Raw genomic sequence first — 27,135 nt, 5'->3', positions numbered from 1 at the left:
ACCTGTAATATGTGCAGAGAGGAATCTTAACATCCGCCGCCATGTTCTCTCAGCTCCTTCCTCCTTGCTCCAGCCTTCTCTGCCTCTCTAAAACTTTTCTCCTGTCCATCCTTCTCGCCCATGACAGGCCTCTTTCTACCCAGTCCCAGCCTTCACCTGCATAATGACATCAACCTACACCTCACAACTCTCCTCTTCACAGAACTCACTCACTATATCCTGTGTTATCTCCAAGGATGTGCCATCACATCAACCGTAATGCTTTCCTAAAAGATGTTTTTATTTGTGTCACACACGTGTGGGTACCTAAGGCGGCCAGGAGAGGGAGTCAGAGAGCGGCTGCAGGGCTACAGGAGCAGGAAGCACTATTAAGCCCCGAGGCACCTCTCCAGCCGCCTGAGTCTTCTTTTCTGTCAGGTTAGTGGTGACTTATCAGACAGACACCAAGAACAAAAGTCCTATGAACGCAAAGGAGCAAAGCACAAATCCAAACCAGTGCCCTGGCCATTCACAGTTTTACCAAAAGCAACGAGAGGATGAGGTTTCAGTATTTTATTCAAGTTTTATTTTAAGTGATGTTAATTACAGCATTTGAAGGGGAGGAGCTAACTCCACACAAAATGGAAGACTCTATAATGTACCCATTAAACTGCTAAAAATAGTGGTGTGGCTACAAGAGGAGTCAGTTGAGATCCCTAGTGTTGTCAGGGTGTGACCACAATCACCCGCCCAGCTCTGAGCCGGAGAACCCGGAAGCTATTTCATACTCTGGTGCAATGGCAAAAAAAAAAAAAAAAAAAGGAATTAAAAAAAAAAATAGAAGGAAGAAAACCACACCACAACACAAGGAAGATTTAAGTCCTGAATGACTGGCTCCATCATGCCCACCCTCTCCACCCTAAAATGGCACAAAAGAAATTGCTAACTACACCCTAAAGACTACTTTTGGTGTAAAACAGGTAACTGATGGGCTAGGATGGGAACAGGGCACGATGGGAACAGGGCGTGACCATCTGTCTTAAAAAAAAAAAAAAAACCGTCCCTTTCACGTAGGTGTGTACATGCTTCCGAGCAGACAGGATCGGGACACCGGGGTTCGATGTTCAGGAAGTCACAATTTCATGTGCGGACTGGATACAGATTTACAAAGGGTCCACACGTTCCCAGCTTCCACTTGCAGCCTGGCATCTCTAGAGGAGCTCCTCCCCAGCCCACGCCTACAGCTAAAAAGGACCCTTCCTGGAATGGGGTTTCCGCTGTACCTCTGAAACGGTAAACACCTTAAAGCCGAGTCATCCTTCGCCTGGAGGTCTAACGTGGTATCGATCAACTCTCGCATCCCCAACATATGACATTAAAAGGTACACTAAACTCTGAAGGTAGCTATGCTGCAAAATAGTTTAAAATTAACGATTGTACAATATTCATTTATGCTTGAAATTCCAGTCCTAAACCAAGCTTGTGGCCGCCCGCATTGACGTTCTTGCCATCCAGCAGGGCTGACAGCGTCAGTTTGATACCTGTAGGGAGATGAGGCAGAAGGTGTGGGAGGGAGGGGTGACAGTTGGAGGAAGAAAGGGGCAGGAGGGAGGGAAAGAGAAGAGAGGTTAACATCAAAGTCAGAGTCTGTTCCAGGCGGTGGCCAAGCGAGGTGAGCCGTCAAGCTTCTATAATACAACACGGCCTGCTGCCATCCTCAAAGCAACACATGTGAATGGCCGCCGCTGGTACGCAGAGCAGAGAGACCCTGCTGGAATCCTTCCGAATCCCCGTTCCATCCTGCCTTCCCCAGCCCAGTTACAATGAGTGTACCAATGACTACCGCCACCATACAATAAGATGCTGGAGCAATACTGCCTTAGAGGGAAACCCTATCCTGTAACAGCCTGAGTCTTACATTCACCTTCACACACACACACACACACACACACACACACACAAACAATAAACTTCTTCTTTTCCTGGGACTTAGATCGAAAGGGCTGGTTTTCCCTAGAGGAACTTGATTCTCATATCACATAATCAGCCTTGAGCATTTCTGCATTCCTCACGCATTCCTCACACACTAGTGAGAGGCTGGGATAACTATGCGTAGAAGACCCACTACCCACCATCCCTATGTCTATCGTGAGGATGATTGACAGGCTAATTTTGACTCCAGCCTGGGAGTAGCTATCGGGTATCATATATTGGGAAAAGGAAAGGAGAAAAGAACCAGAGATGTGATGTGAGTTAGCCCAGGCCGTTTCCTTCTGCACTCTATTTCTCGGACTCTCTTTCTTCTTACAATGGCTTCCCAACTCCCTTAATAAACATTTAATTATAAAAGCCTATATATACTCATTTATAATGTCCCTCAGCAATAGCGGAAATCAGCAAAACGCAACAGAAAACTAGCTTTGCACGTGGGTAACACCTACCTGGTTTTAGGGTCTGAGTGTACCCTAAGCCAATTAGACTGGAGTTGTTCACTTTGGCCTGAAGGAAAAAGAAAAAAAGTCCAAGTGAAGATGGTGTCCCTCACCCGTGAAAACTGTCCCACAGGTCTACCTCCAAAACTGGTGACAGCATCTTAGGCAAATCCCAGGTATCAGAACCGTGTTCATGCCTGCTCATGGCCATCTTGGAAAACTCAACATGAGATGTGTCATGTGCAGGTGCGTGTGCTTTCCCCGCTTCTGTGAACTTCCAAGGACAGAGCAAGGAGAAGAAGGGCTCTCGGCAGGCCGTGTCCCTTCTAACTGTTCCTTTATGCTCCCAACATCCCAACAAGAAGAGCCCTTGTTTTACAAGCATGCCTCATGTAAGTCTCCCAGGTCAGGAGACTTACAATAGACTCTGTGAGTTACACCAACCCACAGAAACATTCTGCAACACAACACTTCCTCATTCCACCTCAAAAAGGTGGCCACCTACAGTGCGATGACAGAGGTCAGTTGAGTGGGTTCACCATAAAACCTGTGCCATTCTGGGCCCCTGACGGGTGCCATGGGGTTAGCAAGACAAGATGCCACCTGGTTTTGTCTTTTTTAGAGATGTGAGCTCACTATAGAGCCCAAAGCTGCCTCTGAACTCTTGCTACATCATAGCCAAGAATGGCCTTCTGATCCTTCTGCCTGCTGCTTCTGCAGTTCTGCATGTTAAGCCAGCATTCTACCAAACGAGCTACATCGAAGCCTTGATTCTGTTTGTTTGGGGTTTTCCCCTGTAATGCGGCTGAAGTCAGGCCCTCCAACATGCTGGGCCAGGGCTCTACCACTGGAATACACTGACTGTTGATGTCTTCATGTGGACTGTAGGGACTGAAAACCAAATGAAATGAGGGGAAGAATAAAACACCCCTTACAGTTGTCATGATGGGACAGATGAATTAGAGAGGCTCGAGAACGGAGCGGTCTGCTTACAGCCAGGCCCAGCACATACTTGCTGGGTGCTGGGTGCCTTTAAGGAAGTTACCCAATTAACCTCCATAAGTGTTCAGCTCCTACAGTGTAAAAATACTGAAATATATAAAAGCCACGCAGGTGTCAAGTGGGATTGGCACGCCTTTAATCCCAACACTTGAGAGGCAGAGGCAGGTGGATCTCTTGAGTTTGAGGCCTTCCTGGTCTACAAAGCAAGTTCTAGGACACCCAAGGCTACACAGAGAAACCTTGTCTCCAAAAAAATACAAAAACAAAAACAAAAACAAAAGCCATGGAGGCCAATCGTGGCACATTCCTTTAATCCCAGCACTGGTAAGGCAGAGGCAGGCAGATCTCTATGAGAACTATAGAGTAAGTTCCAGACCACCAAGGCCATATACTTCTTCTAAAAAGTATTGTCTCAAGCATCTCAATTAAACATAAGAATCATCTCTGCCCAGTGAGAAAACATCTAAGCAGAAGCACAGAAATCTCTCAATCGTGTGAGACGGGTGATTCTCAGGTACCCACCGAAAAGCAGGCATCAGGGTCGACCTGATACTTGGCTGCTATTCCAAAGCGAGTGTTACTGTTTCCTGCGGTCCAGGCGAGATTGACAGCAGTCTCCAACTTCTTGTTCACCTTCTGGTAAATGGAGCCACCAAACTCCGTCCCATCGTTCCTGCAAGTAAGCATAGCCAACAGATGTCCAGCTGTCTGGGGAGGTGGGACGAAACCCAGGTCGAGTCAACAACACTAACAAGAAAGCCAGGTTGCCAGAAATAGACTAATCGAGCCAGGGTATGGAGACCAAATTTCACAGAACAAGTGCTGAAATACAGGAAGCCCTACCAGAGCAGGACAGACACTAGAGTCTTGAAGTTTCAGAAGATAAAACATCTTACCCATCACTGAGAACTCTCTAAAGCATCCCAGACTACTACCAGAGCAGCACAGAACCTCAAGACAGCTTCTAAATACTCTTTAAAAATGGAGGTAGATGGAGCCGGAGAAGTGGCTCAGTTAAGAGTACTCGCTGCTCTTTTAAAGGACCTGAATTCAGCTCCCAGCACCGACATCAGGCAGTTTACAACTGCCCATAACTCAGCTATAGAGCATCCAGCCCACCATGGGCACCTGCACACACATCTTACACACACACACACACACACACACACACACACAAATAAAAATAAACCCGTTTTGGTCCTCCCCCCAATGAAAGCAGAAACTAGAAAATTAGAATCCTACAGAGCTCTCTGCTGTCTATTGTCTGTGTCTTTACTTTTGTAAATGGTTATCAAAGATGGTAGGAGGGAAGTCAAGGAGAAGAGACACAGCCAGAACAATCAAGAAAGTTCTGCGCCACATTCCTTGGAAGGCAAGTGCTGTGGTTTAAATGAGGAAGAAGAGGACAAACTCCGTGCAAGTTGTTATATAACCTCCACACATACACTGGAGCATAGTAGTTCAGACAGACAGACACAGAAACACACACACACAGAGAGACAGACAGACGGACGGACACGGACACACACACACACACACACATACACACACACACACACACACACAAATACATGTTTTTAATTGTATTAATGGAAACAGTATTTGTTTAGACCAATACCATTATTGGTCTGAGTTTAAGAAGCCATTTATTTGGCTCCCTCTAGTGGAAAGAACAGATTAGTACTTCATGGAATTAACCCCAAATGGGGAGGGCCTGGGGGAAGTCCCCTTCAGATCCCAGAAGAGAGCACTGGATCCCCTGGAGCTGGGGTTTCAGGCCACTGTGAAGCATGCATGACAAGGATGCTGGGAACCAAACCAGTTATCCCTCAGTAAGTGTTTTTATCTGCTGAGCTTTCCTCTAGCACCAAATAAGATTATTTTTATGATTGAAATTGTTTACCTCAAGATATCAATGTCCTTCAACCTCTGAGTCCACAGACAGACTCTCCCCAACCTAACAGGCCCGGCCCAGCACCCCACCATCCAGCAATCAGCAAGCTGTTAACCACGTTAATAGAGAGAATACTATGAACGCCTGATTATCCTCCACGTGATGTGGAACAAAAATGCTAACAGGCCCTGTGGCTCATTAACCCAAAGGACTGAAAACCGAACTTAGGAAAAAAGGAAAAGCCACCACCCTAGCCACATACACAAACACCTGTGGCATTATGAATGACTGGGTTTGGCCTTCACGTGAATGCTTGGTCCTCAGTTGGTCGAACTGTTTGGGAAGGATTAGGAGGTGTGGCCTTGCTGGAGGTGTGTCACTAGGGGCGGGCTTTGAGGTTTCAAAAGACTCCTGCCACCCTCACTGTTCCCTCTTTCTGTCTGCCTTGTGGTTGTGGATCAAGAAGTGAGCTCTCGGGGTTGGGGATTTAGCTCAGTGGTAGAGCGCTTGCCTAGCAAGCGCAAGGCCCTGGGTTCGGTCCCCAGCTCCGGGGGGGAAAAAAAAAAAAAAAAAAAAAAAAGATGTGAGCTCTCAGCTGTTCCTGTTGACATCATAGACTGTAACACACTAAAACGGTAAGTCTAACTAAACACTTTCTTTTATAGGTTGCCTTGGTCATGGTGTTCTGCCCCAGCAATAGGAAAGTAACTAAAACAACCCCACATACACTTACACATTAGTATGAAGCTGGAATTCGTCCGTCTTGTAGCCAACTGCAAAGTTGCTCTGGGTCACTCGGGACTTCGAGGTCTCAAAATTCATCTGGTAGCCAGCCAGCCAACCCTCATAGCCAAGCACCAGAGCGCCCCGGATTGAGGGCCCAGCGATGTCAAAGTCTACATCACAGCCCAGGTTGATATGCTCCCTCTTGTACCCTGTCTTGATTTTAGCATTTTTTTTCCTAAAAGGAAAAGGAAGAGTATGTATTAAAGCCAAGCTAACTCATCTTGATACAATCATGCAAGAACTATAAACATTTTGTCTGATCCTAGTTTGTGAAGGAACAGAAGAGAGGCTACTGGCCAGTTGTCCCTAAACACCTGCTAAGCCACAAACGGGACACAACTCCTCCTGAGCTCAGCTCCAGTCTGCAAAAGGCTGCATCAACACTGTGCACACCATGGCCAGAGACCAGAAAGTGAGGGCCACCATGTTCTTTTTCCAGCCTCTCCCCATGGCAAACCCAAGATCCTACACAGGCATCTAGTAGGTATCTCTGCTGCTTTCCAAACCTGCAGAAGAGAGACACATACCTCAAAGCTACCCACACAGCAATCTGAGGGAGATGGCCATCTTTGTGGCTCACCCAGGAGCCAGTGGGGAAAAAAGAAAAAGCAGACCCCCTCGGGCTGGAGATTAGACTCAGAGGTTAAGAGCGCTTGTGCAAAGGACTAGGATTCAGTTCCCAGCACCCACACTGGCAGTCCCCAACGACCTCTAACTCCAGTTCCTGGGGATCTGATATCTTTTCTGGCCTCTTCGAGTGCCTCCCCCCAACCCCCACCTCGCTCCCCTCACACGTGGTGCATATTCATACACTCAAGAACACACACATACACACAAGAGAAACAATAGGTCTTCCCCTGCTTAGTGAATATGTTAGGAGAACTTTCGCCACCATAGTCATGAGACCCCAGAGTTCACAGCTCAGAGTCCTGGCTACTGACGAGGAACCTAAGTCCTTCAGATCTCAGGTCCAGTCCAGTCTTGCCAGATTTACATCTAAGACCAGTTAGTTCAGTGTCTGTCAGCTATTTCTCAAGACCCAGTGTCCCTCAGGAAGGATGGATGGGTTATGTCACCTACCAACATTTATACAGCCTAACTTTTATTCAAAGAATAAGAGAGCACCTATTGGGCTGAGTAGATGGCTCAGTGGGTAAAGCGCTTGCCAGACAAGCCTAAAGACCCGAGTTCAAAGCCCTAGAACCCAGTAAGGGCCATCTGCACAACAGAAGCCTCCATGATCCCAGTAAACCTATACGGGAAGATGGGAGAAAGGGAGAGAGGGAGAGAGGGAGAGAGGAGGCTTGCTGAAGCTCAAGAGCCAGCTGGTCTGGCAGAGACCAGTGAACATGAGCCTCATGCCTCAGGCTGGAAAGAGGGCTCAGTAGTTAAGAGCACCAGCTGTTCTTCCAGAGGACCTGGGTTCAGCTCTCAGCACCCATGGTGGCAGCCCATACCTGCCTGTAACTGTAGTTCCAGGGGATCCAACACCCTCACGCAGACACACAGAAAGACAAAACACCAGTGCACATAAAAATAAATGCAGTATTTTTAAAGAAAGAAAGAGAAAGAAATCCTGCCGTAAGAAAGTAAAACATGAAGATCATCTTCTAACCCCCCACAAGTGCACATGCCATAGTCACGCAAATTTAAAAAAAAAAAAAAAAATTCTTTGTTTTTTGATTTTTCAAGACAGGGTTTCTCTGTGTGGCCCTGGCTGTCCTGGAACTTTCTCTAGAGGCCACACTAACCTTGAACTCAGAGATCTGTCTGCCTCTCAAGGGTTGGGATTAAAGTCCACCTACCACTGCCTAGCAAAATATATATATATTTTTAAAGATCAAATCTATCAAGTAAAATTAGAACTACATCACATACTTGCAAAAGAGAAGACTTCCTGGCCAACTGCTTTCTCAGCCTAGACCACAGAAACCATGACTCAGCGCTCTAAAAGACAGCACATACTTGCCCATTCCCGACCTCATTCAGTGACATTAAGGGTCTCTCTGCACATGCAGTCCATGGGCTCTGAACCCATTCCCTCCCCCAGATGCCCTGCTGCTTCTTGGGAAATGGCCAGTTACAGATCTAGGGCAGCAAACATACAAAGTAAGCCTGAAGCGGCTCTTTAAGCTATCGGAGATTAGCAGGAATTATTGGGCAAACAGATCTAATTGCTAAAATAAGTTTTTTACCCAGGGCCTTCAAAGATGGGGCAATATGAGCATTGGTAAGACCAGTATTGGCAATAGACTAAAATATACCCTCAAAAAAATTTTTAGTTTAGGGCCAGTAATATGGTTTAAGGTACTAACAATTGCCTCCAAGTCTAATGACCAGAGTTTGATTGCCCAGACCCACATGATGGAGAGAGGGAACCAACTTCCGAGGTAAGAGGATCATAACTTGGAGGCCAGGCTGGGCTACGTAATCAGACCCTGTCTCAATAAAACATGGTGCACACCTGGCCATGGAGGCAGGAGGGTCAGGAGTTCAAGGCCAGCCTCAGATACATTAAAAACTCAAGGCCAGGCTAGACTACATGAAACCCTCTCTCAGAAGACAAAACCAACAAGAAGTTGCCATTAACCATAAAGTGCGGTGCCTGTGGCAGAGCCTCTGACCAATGGTGGGTACCACGCACTCCAGTTTGCACGGTGACTCCTGTCTCATGGGATTCTAGCTAAGGGTCCAAGCATCCCAACAACAGGGACAGAGGAGGGGCAGTGACTCAGATCTGCCCCGAACACAGCTGTGCAGTTTTTCCTTTCTCAAATGTCATTGGGATTTTTTTTTTTTTAAGATACTTAAGGAGTGGTGCTAATTTGACAAGCACTCAAGAGACACATAACACAGATTGGCGGTTAGCAAGCAGGCCTTATCCGTGGAAGGCAACTCTGGGTGGGTGCTAATCCGTAAGTGAGGTCTGCAGTCCCGTCCAGTTGTGTCTACATTTGGCTCAGGGAGGTCAGTGCTTTCTGGGTATCACCAGAGGGTCAGGAAGCCAGTGTTAATTTCCCATGAGCCAAAGAGTCCTCAAAGTTCATCTACCCAACGAGCTTAGGGCCTACACCACTACCCTTTAAACAACATGGGTGCCAAGGCTCCTAGGAGAAATGGCTGACAGCAGGACCAGGGAACGAAGAGCCTGAGATGAACTTCATACAAATCCAAAGCAAGAAGCACAGATAGGCTCAAAGACAGTGAGAAGAACACCCCCAAAGCCCACACATGTCAACCCGGAGGAGCGCCGAACTGTCACAGCGTGAGCCACAGCGTAAATGACGCCACTGAATATAACTCACAGAATACATGACCGTGAGTCTACACATGAGTCAAAAACGATTAGGGGCTGGCAAGATGGAGCAGCACACAGAGGTGCTTGCAGCAAATCCCTAGGACGAGCATGGAGAAAGGAGATAGCCAAACCGGCCAAGTTGTTCTCAGATGTCCATATGCACACTGTGATCACACACACAGAAGAAACTGCTTCTGTGTATGTATGTATGTATGTATGTATGTATGTATGTATGTGTATTTTTTCAGATAATAAAGGGATGGAGCACCATGGTTCAGTGGTTAAGAGCATTGGCGGCTCTTGCAGAGAACATGAGTTCTATTCTCAGGACCCACATGGTGGCTCACACTTCTGTAACTCCAGTCCCAGGGACTCCAGGGTCACCCTCTGACCTTCATAGGCGCCAGGCACACAAGCAGTATACATACACACATGTAGACAAAACACATATACAGACAAAACATAAATAATACATCAAAGTAAAAACTAAGGCTGGTCAAGTGAGGAGTAGGACCGCCCTGCCCTATAGTAAAAGCCCATAAGTAAGAAAGGAATGACGGCTGCATGGTGGCTCACACCTTTAATCCCAGCACTTGGGAGGCAGAAGCAGGAGGATCGCTGAGTTCAAGGCCAGCCTGGTCTACAGATCGAGTTCTAGGATAGCCAGGGCTTCATAGAGAAACCCTGTCTCAAGAAACAAGAAAAGAAGGAAGGGAACAGTTACCAATAGTGACGCTGGTGAGCACCAAAGGATGCTTCTGTGTAACCCAAGGTGTGATGAGAGAGAATATTTGCAGTCTCAGTATCTCCCCGTAACAGCCACTGAGCACACGGCTGGAAACTAACAGCTTTACAGCGGAGACCCAGCAGATGCCACCTCAGCCACATGACCAAGGTTAATGTCACAGGTCAAGACATAATAGCGACCTTCAGATAGCACACAGCAGCATGGACACAATGAGGTGCCGCTTCTTCAGCTGCCAAAAATATAACCTGAACGTGCTCAGGAGGAAACATCAGACCAATCCAATTCCTCAAAAATGTCCAGGTCATGAGAGGCAGAGAAAGATGGAGAGTGTGTCCCAGGGAGAGGCCGCAAAGGAGACCTGAGCGCTTGATGCAACGGAGGATCCAGAACTGGGTCCCGGGCCAGAACGATGGTATCAACAGGGCATCAGTTAATAGTGTGGCACCAACGTGCACTTGCTGGCACAGATCTGTTAGTCACAGTTGCTTAATGACGGGGACACATCCTGAAAACTGCACCGTTGGGTCATTTGGCCATTAAGCAAACATCACAGGGTGCACTTACAAAAACCTAGATGGCCGTGATTAACCACTCAACCACGACCTCCTTGTGTACCCAAAAGACAGATGTCCAAGGCAGGCAACAGAACACAGCACACGGGCTCACGGTAAATACTTTAGAAGAAGAAACACGCTCTAATGGTACGAAGAACATGGTGAGTGAGTACCCAAGCCAGGCACACACTCGGCCCAAATACATGAGCATAATTACACATGCTCAGCTTTTATAGGGAGATAACAGAGTGGGCGGCGTTTGTATCAATTATCACAGACTCAATAAATGCACTGTGCTTTGACGGCAATGAGCAACAGGAATTTTTCGGCTCCCTGGTAATCTTAAGGGGCCAGAGTCCTACATGCGCTTGATTGAAATACTATTACGTAGTGAACAGCTACATATTATATACCATGTGCTGTGTTATAATGGGATGGCAGATATAAAACTTCAACATCAGAGGCAGACGGGGGAGAAATAGAGGGAGCTCTGTGTATTGCTTGTATCACAATTTTCTATTTAAAAACTGTAAAACTATTTCAAAAGAAAAGGTTAAACCAAGGGGGCTGGAGAGATGACTCAGCGGTTGAGAGCACCCGCTGCTCTTGCAGAGAACCAAGGTTCAGTTCCAAGTACCCGAATGGTCGCTCACACCTTTGATCCCAGCACTGGAGAAGCATAGGCAGGCAATCGAACAAGGAAGGAAGGAAGGAAGGAAGGAAGGAAGGAGAGAGGGAGAGAGCACAGAATCACAAACGATAAAAACACACGGCTGAACCATGGGTGTAAAAGATGGTAGAGATCATGTACTGCCAAGCTAAAACCTGTCAAAGGTTGGGAATGGTGGTGCACGCCTTTAATACCAGCACCAGGGAGGCAGAGCCAGGCAGATTTCTGAGTTCGAGACCAGCCTGGACTACAAAGCAAGTCCAGGACAGCCAGGGCTGTTACCCAGAGAAACCCTGCCTCTAACAAACAAACAAACAAACGAACAAACCAACAAACCTGCCTAACTAAAAACTTAAGCCTTGAAATTTAGTAAAAGTATGGACTCAATCATCAGTGGGCAAAACAACTTTCCCCTGATGACTTAGGAGACTCCCCATTCTAAGAGCAAAAATCACAGGAGTATAGAATATTCTAGAACCTTCTAGCCCCGTAGAGCACTCAGAAGGGGAGGCAGACCAGCTTGCTCTCTTTGCCCTCTGATGTGTCAATCAAGCCTACATTGTTTACAGCCAAAGGACCTGGCAGCCCCAGGAGCCACCTTGTGGTTAAGCTCCCAGGATTGCAGGGTCTCAGAAAACTGGGAGAAGAGCCCACCTACAAAATAGGCTGACAACAGTGACCAGTCAGCCCCTGGTCCAGATGCCACCTCTGCCCTTCAGCCTTGGCCACTTTCATTTACTGGCAGCCTGGTGCGAAACAGAACAGCTGGGACAGAAAGCCCGTGGCCTGCAGCCAGGCACACAATGGTATTGTGGGATCTTAGCAGCAAACACTGCTAAGTCTTCCACTACCAAGGACACTCCTTAGCCCCGCAGACACAGCTCAGTGCAGATGTAGAGTGCATCACCAATGGCCTGCATAAGCCCTGGCTTCCGTCCTTAGCACCCCATAACTGGGTATGGGAGCACAAGACCCCAGTGCTTGGGAGATAGAAGCAGGAGGGCCACAAGTTCAATATCCTCCTTGCCTACAAAATGAGTTCAAGGCCAGCCTGAGCTACAGGAGACTCTGTGTCAAAAGTAAAAGGGAAGTTCCTGGGGCAATAGCATCCCAGCCCAGGCACCCTCAGTCCCCAAATGAGCACAGGAACACACAAAACCATATGCTGGAGGAATACATTTCCTAAACTGAGAATGCTTGCTACAGCACAGCCCCTTAACAGATGGTGTTCCTGGACAGAACACCACCACAGACCAGAACGGATAGCACTTGGAACCAAGGCTGCCTCATTGTTGTTGCTACCCGATTTGGTTTTGATGTGGACTCTCACTACGTAGCCCTGGCTCGCCTTGACCCCACGATTCCCTCCACCCTCCAGCCTCCCAACCCAAACACCAAAATCCTGTGCTGCAATGGACTCCCAGAACGTCCTCTCGGGTGAGAACCTTACCCGGTGTTAGGCGAGAAAGATGAATCAAAGGTCAGCTTCAGTCCACGAGCAAGCTGCATATGAGAGAGAGGTGGCACAGGTTAGCCCAAGGCAGGACCCAGGATGTTTCAATGGGAACGAGAGGAGCCTGGGCTTCTGGCCGGCAGGGAGCCCTTACCTGGTCTTCCACGGTGATCTCAGTGCCCAGGGTGTTGTCTGTGTTCCACTTCTCGGTAAACGTCAGCCCATACTCGGTCCATCTGTACTTGGTTTCCAGACTGCCGTTCACTTTGGTGGTCTCCGTGTTGGCAGAACCTGAGCTAGTAAATTCCTTAAAAGGAGAGAGAGAGAAAGAGAAAGAGTAGATCTTGGCCTACAGTCCAGTCTGCCCTTGGCCAAAGCCCTTAAGCAACAGAGAGCCCCCGATATGTCCAGGCAAAACAATATAGTTCAATTACAACTGAAAGTACAAAGATGTGAGAGAGCCTGCTACCCAAAGGAACCTTCTGGAAAGTTCTTTGTTGGAAGCTTCCTTCCTCCCCTGGGGCCCTAACGTCTGGATAAGAAACCACCCAGCTTCCATGTTTACATCCTTCCTAGTCTACAGAGTGAGTTCTAGGGCAGCCAGGGCCATGTAGAAAGACAGCGTCTGAGGTTGGAGAGATGGCTCAGTGGTTAAAAGCACTGACTGCTCTTCCAGAGGTCCTGAGTTCAATTCCCAGTAACTACATGGTGGCTCACAACCATCTGTAATGGGATCTGATGCCCTCTTCTGGTGTATCTGAAGACAGCAACCGTGTAGTCATACATAAAATAAATAAATAAATCTAAATCTTTTTTTTAAAAAAAAAGATAAGAAGCATTAAAGATGGATGCCCAAGTGCATTAGGTCAGGAGTTTGATTCAAATAATGCAAAAGAACTTGTAAAAAGGCATTAAAAGCTACTATAGTCCCAGACCACCCATCACAGAGTTTTGAAGACAAGCACCAACAGCCATCATCCAAGCTGGCAACTGTTTGGCTCTGCCAGCCGAACCACAGCGCCCCTACTGGTCAGGGACAAATATAACGTCCCATGCAAGTGGAGCGACTTACCAATCCATTCTCGGACTTCGTTTTCAAATCAAGTTTTATTAAGCCAAAGCCTAAAGAAAGAAAAACAGCCAAAATCAGGTTAACTAATTAAGCCAGAGGAGTTGGGGGTGTATCTCAGAAGCAGAAAGATTGCTAGCAAGCTCAAGGTTTGACCCCCAGCACTAAAAAAAAAAATAACTTGAAGCTAGGGCACCACTGCTTTTCTCATGGCTATCTGGAAATGCTTAAAGAAAGCCAGGGTCAACAGTGGCAGACATAACGAACACAGGCCATACAGGATCTGTGGGGCAGGTTCCAGCAGCTGGCAGAGACGATCATCAGGCCCGGTGGGCCGTCAGGGTAAATTTAGAACGGTGTTCTACAGGGGCAGATGTTGGAGCTTGCAAGGGGCCAGCTCTGCCATTTGTCTTGCAATACCTAAGCTTCACCACTGGGTGGCGCACAGTTGCAGGACTCTCATCCTTTTGACCGGACATGTAAGTTGTCAACTGGGGGGAACTGACCACCCCAAGTGTCACAAACACTTTCACCTACTCCCTTAGTAGGTGAAAGGCCTACCGTTGTTCGACACTCACCGTAGCCCTTGGTGAAGACATCCCTGGCGGACTTGCCAAGATCAGCATATGTGGGAGGCACAGCCATGTTCTGCCACAACAAAAGCACGAGAAAGAAAGAATGAATGCATCGGTAATTACGGAAATTAGTTTACCACCAATAAAACTTACTGACATAATTAAACAACCAATAAAAAAAAAATCACTCAGCTCTAAAAGTCTTTCCCCACCAGGTGTGGGTGTGCCCTGAGCTGTCTTACCCTCCCTCTGAGGCCAGACCTGGGGACACTCAGTGATACCTTTTGACTGCAGTAGCACCAGGCCTAAGCCATAGCACAAGGAGAGTCAGTCAGTATTTGATGAATGAATGAACCATCAAAGACATATTCCCAGGAGCCAGCCACTATACTCAACCACAGAACCCTTGCCAATAATTACAAAATGCCGGCTGCCCGGCCGGTAACTACGCAAGAGTAGACTGAGTTTCCCATGGCAATCGATGTGGCTCTGATTTCATTCCCTCGACAAGTATCAGAGGAGTGCTTTCAAATGCCTCTGCAAGGCCAACTCCACGAAACTTTCTTTTACAGCATGACAAGCTACTAAAGTGTCTCCTCACGTGAAACCACGGCCAGCAGCATTCCACAATGGAAGGGAATCTAGGAGCGGCAAGACGGCTCAGTAGCTCTTTAGCCACTCACCAAGCCTGGCTACCAGAGTTCAATCCCTGGGAACACATTAGGGCTCCCCCAGCAAGTCGTCCTCTGACCTCTACATGCATCTGCCCATGTGTGCACTTGCACACACAAACACACAAAAAATTAATTTTAAGTATTGAGGGTTTGGGGCTGGAGAGATGGCTCAGTGGTTAAGAGGACTGACTGCTCTTCTAGAGGTCCTGAGTTCAAATCCCAGCAACCACATGGTGTCTTACAACCATCTGTAATGGGATCTGATGCCCTCTTCTGGTGTGTCTGAAGACAGCTACGGTGTACTTATATATAATAAATAAATATTTTTTTAAAAAGTATTGGGGGTTTGTTCGTTTGTTTGTTTTTTAGATAGGTTTCGTTGTATAGACTTGGCTGTCCTGGAACTTGTTCTGTAGACCAGGCTGGCCCTGAACTCAGAGATTCACCTGCCTCCCAAGTGCTGGGATTAAAGACATGTGCTACCACCACCTGGCTTTTTTTTTAATGATTTATTTTTATTTTATGTGCATTGCTGTCTTGCTTGCATGATGTCTGTATGAGTGTGTTGGATCCCCTGGAACTAGAGTAACGGACAGCCTCAAGCTGCCAGGTCAGTGCTGGGAATCAAACCCAGGTCCTCCAGAAGAGCAGCAGCGCTCTCAACTGCCAAGCCATCTCTCCAGCCCCTTCTCTTTTGCCTTATGTGTTTCCGAATGTATATATGGGAACCATGTTCACACATATATGTGTGTGAACCACATTCATGCCTGGGGACTGAGGAGGCCCAAAGAGGAAAGTCAGACCCTTCAGAATTGGAGTTACAGATAGCTGAGAGCCTCCACATGGATACCGGGTTGTCTGTTAGAGCAGCAAATACTTGTCCAGCTCCAGTGTCCTTTATTTTAAAAAAGCGACCATCAAAAAAATACTGGGGGGCTCAGTGGTTAAGAGCAATGGCTGTTACTCCAGAGGAGCTGGGTTCAATTCCCAGCACCCACATGAGATAGCTCACAACTATCTGCAACTGCAGTTCCCGGGGATCCGACATCCTCACACACCACGAAACACCAATGCACATAAAATAAAGTTTTTAAAAGAAAATACTATCCGGGGAGCTGAGACCAGAGTGCGGGGTAGCACATCTGCTTAGCACACACAAGGCTCCAGGTTCTATCAAAAGTACCATCATCCTCTATTTACGTGTCTGTGGGTAGTACGCACACACGGGTGCAGGCACCTAGGAGGCCAGCAGGACTCGGTGGTGACACATAATTCAGTCAGTAAACAAATACTTACTAAGTATCACAGTGATCAGGGAAAGAGAGGAACGCTGATGGTTAGTCTCTGCTGTAAGGGTGACACTGTGTTCCTGGAAGGTTTTATGTTGGCAAGCTGTATAGAAAGAATTAAAACCCTGTTCTGGGACAGCACACACGGTGACTTCTGTCCTGAAGAGAAGGAGCCATGAGTGACAAAGTCCCACCCAGAACCGTAATGTCCCTAACCAGAAGAGTGGTTCCATTTTCTCCCCTCTTCCTGGGACAGGATCTCATGTTGTCCAGGATGGCCTGGAACTTTCTATGTAGCCGAGGGTGACGTTGATTTTCTAATCCTCTATCCCGCAACTGCTGGGATTACAGGCCTCATCAACACCAACTTAGGCCTTCAAGTACCCTGGCAGGCACTCTGCCAACGGAGTTACATCCTCAGCTGGGTCCCTTCATTTTAAAATACCACACCCTGCCAGGTGGTGGTGCACACAGCTTTGATCCCAGCTCTCAGGAGGCAGAGACAGGAGGATCTCTCTGAGTTTGAGGCCAGCCTGGTCTACAAAGTGAGTAACAGGACAGCCAGGTCTGTCACACAGAGAAACCCTGTCTCAGGAGTGAAGGGACGAACAAACAAAACTGCTGTACACCTAAACTACCAAACTGGATCTGCATAGGTGACATCTGACACGACACATGTGCCCATTCACAAACAGACTGTGATATATTCCTGGCAAGTGGGTGCCCACTGGGGAAGATCTCAAATGACTCCAGGGAAACAAACAATATCAACTAACTGACCAAAACCTGAATCAAAGACCGGCAGAGAGCTCACAGCAGGACCCGCAAGGTAATTCAGCAGGTAACAGAGCCTGCTGCCACACCTGGCACCTGCATGAAGGAAGGGGACAACCGACTCCAAAAGCTACCTTGTGACCTCCACATAATAAATCAATCCATCGGTAACTAATTAAAGACAGCCTACAGCCATACCCAATAAACACCACAGAAGAAACAACCATGGACTTCCAGTGTTAACGGAATCTGCAGTCCGGGCCATCTTCCCCATTTTCAGAGACTACTCCATCTGCTCTTCTCTCTTGCCCATCAACAGGCCAGAATCTGATGTGAGCAGAGTGACCACAAACACCAACACCGCCCCATCCAGTCTTCCAGAACCGGGGACTCCCCTCTTCCCACTGGCCCCTTTCTTCCACACTAACCAAGCAGGCACATGTGCCCCAGGGGCAGGCAGGAGGCTTCACACTGGAAAAACAGCACACACCTCAGGCCAGATGGGCCTAGCCCTGCCCCTAAGAAAAGTCAACACCAAGCAATCCTGGGCTGAAGGATAGCACAGCCCAGCAGACCTGCTGAACATCTTGGCAGAGAGCCCAGAACATTCTCCATCTCTGCCTGGATTAAGAGCCATCCATGAAAGTACAAAAACAGGAGAGATGGCTTTTTGGCTAAGAGGACCAGGGGTCAATTCCCGGCACCCACACAGTGGCTCACAACTGTCCATAACTCCAGTACTAGGGGACCCAGTGCACGTTACACACACGCACACCCACAATACTTATACACATAAAATAAACCTGAAAACCCTTAACAAAACAAAGCAAGCAAAAAGAACAAACGAATCTACAGACAGAGCGAGCTGTCCCTCCCCAGAGGCAGGAGCAGAGAGAGAGCAGGCCCATCTGCAGCACGCACAAACACTCCAACCAGTATTTAAGATTTCACTTCATTTCTGTGTATATCTATCTCCCTGTGCGCCGCATGAGTGCAGGTGCCTGCAGAGACCAGAAGGAGGCGCCAGATCCCTTGGCGCTAGAGTTCATGGTCATGAACAAAACGCAGATCCATTGTTAAAAACATCAGTGCTCTTAAACCCCGAGCTACCTCAATAGTGTGCTCACACACACGTCTTTATTTTCCCTTTTGAGACAGGGTCTTATGTAGCCCAAGCTAGCCCCCAACTCACTATGCAGACAGGAACTGATCTTTCTGCCTCCATCTTGGATTGCTGGGGTACGAGCATTTCGGATGTACGTGGTGTTGGGGCTAGCGGTGTGCAGGCTAGGCAAGCACTCTACCAACCCAGCTCTGTCTCCAAACTATCAGAAGCCAAGCCTTTTCCTGCTACTCTTCCTGACCTCACAGAAAAGACGGCCCCCAGGGCCCCGCCCTGCAGGCATCTAGGCCAGATCCCACCTCGAGGAAAAGGCAGAACACACATTATTTAGTGTTCCCCAAATGCACTCTGTTGACGCTAATCCCCAAACCCAACATGGAAAGCCACCTAACAAAAAAAAAAAAAAAAAAAAAAAAAAAAAAAAAAAACCACTGCCCACAGCAAACACCAGATACCTCATCAGCTCTAAGGAGATTATTATCGGGGGCGTGAGTTAGGACTTCCGAGCTCAAGGTAGGGGCCAGGCCCTGTGAGGCTCCCTTCAATACTATTTTACCATATTGCCTTCATTTGGCACCTGTTTCCCCCCCCAAACCCCACCCCACCCCACCCTCCCACCCCCCCACCCCTGTCTGCCCAGTCTACCAGCCCAAGCCTTCCCTGGCTGACCTTGAACCAATTAGTGCAACGCCACTCCAGCCTAAGAATGGATGCCCAGCCATACTGGAAGCAGAGGGGGAAGGATTGTATATCACCCAGCAGTTCACACAACACACTTACGTAACTTCCATCTTGGGGCCTGGGGAGGACAACATCTTCCTGACTCATCAACTCCATGGCAGTGACAGCTGCTCACTCACCGTGCTCCCGCCCTCCACTCCTCCTCCAACACACCCTGCACTCAAAGCTCCTCAGAGCCTGTCAAGCGGATGTTTACCCAAATGTCCATAGATGTCAAGACCTGGCACGTGATGGGCATTCATGAGTAAATATGCAATGAGCATCAGGTCTTATAGCTCTAATTACATGTATTCAGTGAGCCTGTGTGTACCGTGGTGCACCTGGGAAGGTCAGAGGACACCATCCAGGAGTTAGTTCTCTCCTTCCACCGTATAGGTTCTGGGAACTGAAATTGTGTCTTCAGACCTGGCAGCAAGTGCCTTTAACTGCTGAGCTCGCTCACCAGCCCTACCAAAGTGTCACTGCAAGCTGGGTTTGCTTTGTGCTTTTTGCTGCTGCAGTTTCAGAGGCTGAAGCCAGAGACTAGCTTAAGGGGAGGGATGGGTCTCTGTTGGTATGTTTGCTTAGCACGCACAGAGCCCTGAGTACTATCCCTGTGTTGCATACCAGGCTTGGTAGCACATGACTATAATCCCAGCCCTAAGGAGATAAGAGACAAGAGGACCAGAAGTTGACCAAAGTCATCGCTGACTACATAGTGAGTTCGAAGCCAGTCTATGCTTCATAAGACTCTTGTCTCAAAAAACAGAGGAGAGGAGGGGTTGGAGAGATGCACAGAGGTGAGGAGCACTTGCTGTTCTTGCAGTAGAAACCAGTTAAGTTCCAGCTCCAACATGGTGGCTCACAGGTGTACACACATGTGAGAAGGCGAACATTCATACATAAAATTTAAGAGAGAGAAGAAAAAGGGTGAAAGACAAGGAGGGAGAGACCAGGAGGGGAGTTCTAGATGAACTCAGGACTAAGGACAGAGTCTGACTCAGTTTGGATTTTTTTTTTTTTTTTAAAGTATCATTGTAACAAAAAGAGGAAAGTAGAAACTTGGTGTCTGACAATAGGAACAAGTAAATTACAATGTAACCAGGAAGTAGGCGCTTCCCCCGCAAGGCAGCTGGAAAGCAGGAGTAGAGTAGACCAGGAGACCCCATAGCAGCAACCCACTAGGAAAGAGCTGATCCGGGTTAAGGGACCTCTCAGAGGGAATCCTGGGTGCTTTAGGCGTTAAAACCAGCCACGGGTTTTATTCCAAGACTGCAGTACAGTGACAACCCCAAGACTGGTAAAATGCTAATGCCTTGATCCAAGGAAGGAAGTGTGAATGCAGTCCACTCTCTTGGAGGACAATGGATGGACAATTAACTCAGCGTTAATCTTACTCCTAGGAGCCCCACTCACTAGGTGATCCAGGCACCAAAAAACCTACAGAAGCATACATATTTTCTACACCACCACCTGTGTCACACAAACCTAGACGTGACCACCATGCCCATCATTAGAAAAATGACGAAACCAAAAAAGTAAGATACTAACAAACTAAGGAACGCCAAAGAGTCAGCAAAAGCAATGAGGAGAGATGAGCATGGAGGCGAAAGCCTGTAATTTCAACACTTGGGGCAAGGAGGCAGGAGGACCAAAAGTTCAAGGTTGGCCACACAGGGAATGTGAGTAGCCTGGGTTATGAGACTATCTCAAAACAATAACAGGCGTGAATTTATAAGTGAGAACGTAGAACACTATGTACCGCTGAATGAAAAGAGAAAGCCAAGCTGGGTGTTGTGGTGCAGGCCTTAAATCCCAGCTCTCAGGAGGCAGAGGTGGGCAGATCTCTGTGAGTTCAAGGCCAGCCAGAGCTGCATAGTGAGATACTGCCTCAAAAAGAAAAAATAAATCATTAAAATAAAAAAGAAGAAGAGGAAAGAAAAGAGCATGGAAATTTCTAATTCTACATAATTAGTGGGTCCCTTATCCATTCGGGAACTTGTGAACGAATGGGAGAAAACAGGAAGAAGGGGCCCCACGTGGGCAGGACGGCAGCCTCGGGGAGGAATGTGGTTTTGGGAAGGTAGATGTGGAATCCAGGAGTGGTTTCCATTTTTTCAATTCTACTTCATTATTTAAATGTTGTTGTGAAGAGCAGAAAATACTAGAAGTCAGCAACGTTAGTCACTGCAGTCAAGATGCCAGAGGGCTGGAGAAATGGCTCAGAGGCTAAGGGCACTGTCCACGCTTCGAGGGACGGGGATTGGGTTTCTAGCGCCCACCTCTGTAAATCCAGCTCCAGGAGCTGCAGTGCACTCCGCAGGCTTCTCAGGCACTACACACATGTAGTCCACATACATACACATAAGAGAAAAGAACTAGGGGTTGGGGATTTAGCTCAGTGGTAGAGCACTTGCCTAGGCGCAAGGCCCTGGGTTGGTCCCCAGCTCCGAAAAAAAAAAAAAAAAAAAAAAGAGAGAAAGAACTAGGGAGAGGGTAGTTGGTTTAAAGCAATAGCTACTTTTCCGGAGGACCAGAGTTCAATTCCCAGCACCTGCGTGGTGGCTTGTGACCATCTGTAACTCTAGTTCCAGGAGATACAATCCCTTTTCAGACATACACGCATGGTATATATACATAGAAACGCACAAAACACGGATTGACATAAGACTAATATTTTAAGATCTAGGAAGGAAAAGCTGTCTGGACAGTGTTCATGCCGGTTCTAAGAACTGATTGAAACTGAGACAGTAGCCCTATCACTCACTGGACAAGGCTACATTCCACTCCCAAGCAACCACCAACATCTGGGCCACTCTGCCCAGAAAGCACAGAGCAGGGCAAAGCTCCTTAACTTCAGTATAAAAATTGCCAGGGTAACTGTCAAACAGTCTGAGGGCAGACAGCAATGGTCTACAAAAACCACTGGGCTCGCTCTGCACCAAGCACCCACCAGAACCCCAAACTAGCATAGGCCCTGCCCATGGGTCTCACGCCTAACCAGGACTTAGAGTCTCCTCAACACCAGAAACACCCCCAGTGAGCTCAGATCCCCCATCTCCAAAAGCAGAGGGGAAACAAGACATCTTCCCAAAGAACAGGCGCCACCTGCCAAGGCATCTCTCAAACCCTCCAGGTCACCATAGATGATGATGATGGAGGGGTGATCAACTTGGCAGAAGAGCCCGGGGTGTGAAAAGACTCACAGCCCACCCTTTCTCAGATACCTGTACACGCAAGTGACCTCCTTGTTACACTGCACGAATAACTGGATGACAGTTCATAGCTACTGTCAGGAGCCAACGCAACCAAATGTTACCATCGCCATCCCAGAATCCCCTCCCCAAGAATGAAAGAATTGTGGGAAAACTTTTGGCTCTGCTCTCTCTCCAACAGGTTTGGGTGGTTCGCCAGGGTGAAGATGGACCAGCAAACGAAAGAGGTATCAAGGGGATGGAGAGGTGGTTCAGCCGTCAAGAGCACTCGCTGCTTTGCAGAGGACCCAGGTTTGGTTCCCTGCATCCACACTGGGGCTCAAAATGATCTCTAACTCCAGTTCAAGGGGATCTGACCAATGCTCTTTCCTGGACCCTGTGGGCATTGCATGACCATGATATGCATACATATGTGCAGGGAAAACCCTTATCTGTAAAAAATATAATACAGAGGTCATGATAGTCACAACAAAATCAATCATTTCACCAACCCTAGGGACCAAGAGGGGGAAATTAACCTCCTAGCAGCTTCCCCAACCACAGACAGACAGACAGACAGACAGACAGACAACACACACACACACACACACACACACACCACTTTCTTTCCAAGCAAAGGCAGCCCGGGGAACAGTCCCTGGTTCCAGATGCTAGCAAGGCGATGGCCCTCTGCTCTGGAAGCAGGCTGAGCTCCCAAAGCAGCTGCCTTCCCCTCCCCCCTCCACAGAGTCTCACAGGGGGGCAGCCTGGCTTTCCAGGCTCTGTTTCTATTTTAAAACACTCTGGAAGCTGGGCCACCAGCGGCAGGCAGCACAGCCTTCCACAAGGCTGGGAAGGCTGTGGTTGACTCAGGGCGGCCTGGCCTCTCACTCACCCACCTGTGGAGAGAAGGCTATGCTGGCAGCCAGCACTCCAGGGTACAGGGTCCAGCCAGGCACACTAGGGCTCACACTACAGCAAAGCCACAGGCACCTCGAGAGCCATCACAAGGCACAGGGGGTTGACACAGTCAGCGCTTCAAGTGCTCAGCCTTGGGAATCAAGCACCTCTGTCCTACTCCCTTTCTAGGTAAAAGACCCCGAGTCACTCTCTCTAACCCCATTTTCCCTCGGCACACAGCACTGAATACTGTGGCTGGTACACGCGGAAGGCATGAAACAAACATAAGTAGAGTTCTGTTAAGACGACAGATGACAGCTCGACTTATCGATTGAGATGAGCAGACGGATAAATAATGGGTTTGGCTTCTTTGGTTGGTTGGTTGGTTTTTCGAGACAGGGTTTCTCTGTGTAGCCCTGACTGTCCTGAAACTCTGTAGACCAGGCTGGCCTTGAACTCACAGAGCTCTGTCTGCCTCTGCCCACCACCACCCCCTCTGCCGCCGCCCCCAAGTGCCAGGATTAAAGGTATGCACCACGGCCGGTTTGTTTTTGTTTTGAAACAGGATCTAATGTAGCCCATAGTGAGTCTCAAGCTCACTATGTCACCGAGGATAACCTTGAATTTGATCCTCCTCCTCCACCTCTGAGTGTACGCCCCATCACACTGAGTTTCCCTGGTGTTGAAGGTCGAACCCAGGGCTTCCTGCATGCTGGGCTTGCATTCTAAGTCCCATATGAGCCAGTCCAATAGACAGTTTCTGTTGCCATATGGCTAGGGAGCAAACCAAGCTCTCCTTTTGTATATTTACTATTATAATAATGGTTTCTGAGCATCTTGTTAAAGGCTCAATCTGAACCACAGGGTCCAGAGTCCTCCCCACCCATAAAGAGGTATTGTTTAGTTAGATACTATCTGGCCAGGTCCTGGAAGAACACCTCCCATCTCGTCCCGGGGAAAATGGTTCCTGCGAGCATTGTCCACTACAGACGGCCCACAGCAGTGTACCTCTCTCCATTCCCAACCAGTCAGTAAGTGCTTTACAGAGGCACTCACACCTATCGGCTCCTCAAAGCAGCAGCAGTGAGGTGTGGGGGATACTAGCAGAGAACTGGTGCCCAAGCGCCAAGTACACCCAGCAGGGCTACAGAACACCAGGATGTCCAGCAATGACAGTCACCTTTCTACAGCAGACCCAGGTGATCCCAAGGCCTGGGTGGAGGCCCAGAAGTTGCCCTCTGACCTCCACATGAGCTACCCACCTCCAAACATTTAATTCTTTAAAACAAAACCCCACTACAGTATAACAGAGAAACTAAGACACAAGAAAGCTACTTCATCTGAGCTAGCCTCTGTGGCTCTCTTGTCAGTCAGATCAGCACTGAGAGTCCAGGCTGCCCTTCTGGAACTTTTTCTAGCTCAGCTCTAAGTGAAGTGCTCACATGCTGTGACTAACAGTGGGATGGAGGCCATCCATCTACCACAGGAACCTGGGGAAAGCTCAAAGCCCCACACACAGTACAACAACCTTTCTGGAATCCTAGGGGCTACCCTCCTCACTTTGGCCACATGTTTCCCTCAGTCACTACCACTGAAGGTGTCTGTCATACTGTGGGGATTTCCAGCAACAGCAAAGGTCCTCAGAGAGCAAAGTGATGAGGGGGTGGGAGGTGGGGGGGCAAGCCCTTACTACCACCAGCTCAAGAGTCCAGAGTCTCCACCTGCCTCAGCTCCAGCATGAGGACCACATGGTCCCAAACAACCCCTGTCTAAAAAGCCTCATTCTAGAAATCAGAACTAAAACAAATCACCCGCGACTACCACTGGGGCCAGGCACCTTACTCTAGCTGTCATACCCACACAACCTGTCAGAAAGGGGAGAGCACAACAGGCCCAAGGCCTTGGCTCGAATCCCATTCACCCATATCACTCTAGCTTCAAGCCCAGAAACACCAGTTTGACAAGTTCCCTGAGGACTCAGGATGTTGTAGAATGTTAAAGGAGCTGCTTCTCGTCCCTCGTGATTCCTGCTGTAGGTGAGCGTGTACTGTCGTAGCTCTTATAATATCTGACTCTGCTAGGCCAGGAGAGCTTCCAGAAGTCAGTGAGCGGTCTACGTCATCGAATGGGTGTTTAAGATCCCACGATTTAATGTGCACCCACCATACCTGGTAGTTAATTCCCAGACCCACGTGCGACAGCTCACAACTGCCTATAACTCCAGTTCAGAGGAGCCAACACCCTCTTCTGGGCTGAGTTCACCTGCATATATATAAACTCACAAAGGCAAAAAAACCCACACACATTAAATAGACATTTTTTTAAGTGAATTTACCCCACAGACCTTTCTTAGCCACCTAATGTGTGTCAAGTGGTCCCACCCAAGACCCTAAAGGTAAGCCTGAGTTGGCCCTAGAGTTTTGTCAGTCTGGAGAAAAACAGGCAGGCCCTCAGTAGCTATGCCTGGCTTGCTATTAAACAAGACTGAGTAGGGGTTGGGGATTTAGCTCAGTGGTAGAGCGCTTGCCTAGGAAGCGCGAGGCCCTGGGTTCGGCCCCCAGCTCCGAAAAAAAGAACCAAAAAAAAAAAAAAAAAGACTGAGGAGTAAAGCCCCTCACTCATCTGTCTGGTCAAGGAAAGAGGAGCCTTGGATATTCTGGGTCTGCAGTCAGATTTAGTGTTCCAGCTTGACGGCTGTCAGTCTGAAAACAGACAGTGTTTGGTGAATTATTCTCCAGTTATTCAGTACCTGGTGCTGCCCAAATGCTTGTTACAGACACGGTAACAATGGCATTAAAATAACACGACTGTAGATGTAGGGAATCCCTCCCAGTACACCGTGTGGAACCAAAAAAAGGGGGGGAGGGAAGGTCTGCAGAGGTTGAGTTCAACCCTCCCCAAAGCTCCTACGACTCCTAGGGTAAGTGTCAAGGTTTCTAAGGTGTCCTTGTGCATGGCTTCGTATTAATCGGATCATTTTATTCTTCCCCCAAACTCAGTGAAGTGTATATAATTGCTCCTATTTCGCAGATGAGAAGATTGAAGTTTGAGATCTTCCTACCAGTGTGACCTTGGACAAACCATGTAGAGTTGCAGGCCTCCAATCTGATGTCAGGCCCTGAAAACAGTTTCCAGAATGCACAGTTGCATTTGGCGACACAGAACACGGAATCCGTCCCTAAGGCCAAGGAGGCCAGGCATATGGCTCCCTATGGGGTCTCGCTTTCAGTCCAGGCCCAGGTCCCTGTTCCTGCGGCCTAAGTCCACTCAGGGCAGCCCGTTCCGCCCGGGAAGGCACTAGCATGCACGGGAGGGACCCGGCGCCACCTACTCCGGGCGTGGGCTGGTTAAGGCATGTAGGGGCCAGGGGATCCAGGGCATGGCCATGCCTGGAGCGCGTCCTCTCGGCGAAGGAAGCCGGGTCTGCACAGGCCCTCGGAGCTGGCGGGGAAGGGCTTGGGCCGTGGGAGGGTCTCTACCAGATCCAGGCCGACCGGATCTAGAGCCAGAGGGCGCCGCCGGGAAAGGTCACCTAGACCCGCGGCCCGCCCGGCCTCCACGCGGCCGCCCTTGCCCTTCCGCCCCTCGCATGTTCGGATAGCCCCTCGCTTCCAAATGCAGGAGCTCTGAAAACTCGAGCTAGGATCTCTCCCTCCGGAGATCCGCTCTACGCCTGCCCTCCAGGCCTCCTCTACAAGCCCGCTGCCCCTCCAGGCCCGCGATGATCGTCCCTGGTTCACCCTTCCCGGGGCTAAGCTCCTAGGCCCGGCGCCCTCGCCCGATCCTCCCTCGATCGCCTCCCTGGAGACTCCCCAGGAGCGCGGCCCGAGGCCCTGGGGACCCAGGCATAGCCCGGGCCCTCTCCGCTGCACCTACCTCGGAGGCGGTGACTGCGGGAGCAGCGGCAGCTACGGCGGGGGTTGCGGCGAGGAGGCTGGGAGCGCAGGGAACCGGCCGAGGGCGGGGCGGCGCAGATCGCGACGGCGCGGACACGCCCCAGC

At 48.9% G+C, this 27,135-nt stretch overlaps 1 protein-coding gene across 1 annotated transcript; it reads right to left on the bottom strand.

Moving 5' to 3' along the window:
• Positions 1-537: 537 nt before the first annotated feature.
• Positions 538-27,135, bottom strand: Vdac1 (voltage dependent anion channel 1). Its single transcript, XM_032912260.1, has 9 exons — positions 27,011-27,135; positions 14,464-14,533; positions 13,889-13,938; positions 12,971-13,123; positions 12,814-12,866; positions 6,041-6,268; positions 3,936-4,086; positions 2,421-2,478; positions 538-1,520 (listed from the first exon to the last, which is right to left on the bottom strand). The coding sequence occupies exons 2-9, from the start codon at positions 14,528-14,530 to the stop codon at positions 1,429-1,431; spliced, it is 852 nt and encodes a 283-aa protein (XP_032768151.1). The 5' UTR covers positions 14,531-14,533; positions 27,011-27,135; the 3' UTR covers positions 538-1,428.

Source organism: Rattus rattus, chromosome 9, assembly GCF_011064425.1.
Source record: "Rattus rattus isolate New Zealand chromosome 9, Rrattus_CSIRO_v1, whole genome shotgun sequence".
In the NCBI taxonomy this organism is placed as follows: Eukaryota; Metazoa; Chordata; class Mammalia; order Rodentia; family Muridae; genus Rattus; species Rattus rattus.
The sequence above is the reverse complement of the archived record's forward strand: the minus strand, read 5'-3'. Positions and strand labels throughout refer to the sequence as shown.

Coding starts and splice junctions, on each gene's coding strand:
- Vdac1 (XM_032912260.1), bottom strand. CDS start 14,530: ATGGCTGTGCCTCCCACATATGCTGATCTTGGCAAGTCCGCCAGGGAT. Junction 13,939..14,463: donor TGTCTTCACCAAGGGCTACG/GTGAGTGTCGAA, acceptor TTCTTTCTTTAG/GCTTTGGCTTAATAAAACTT. Junction 13,124..13,888: donor CGAAGTCCGAGAATGGATTG/GTAAGTCGCTCC, acceptor TCTCCTTTTAAG/GAATTTACTAGCTCAGGTTC.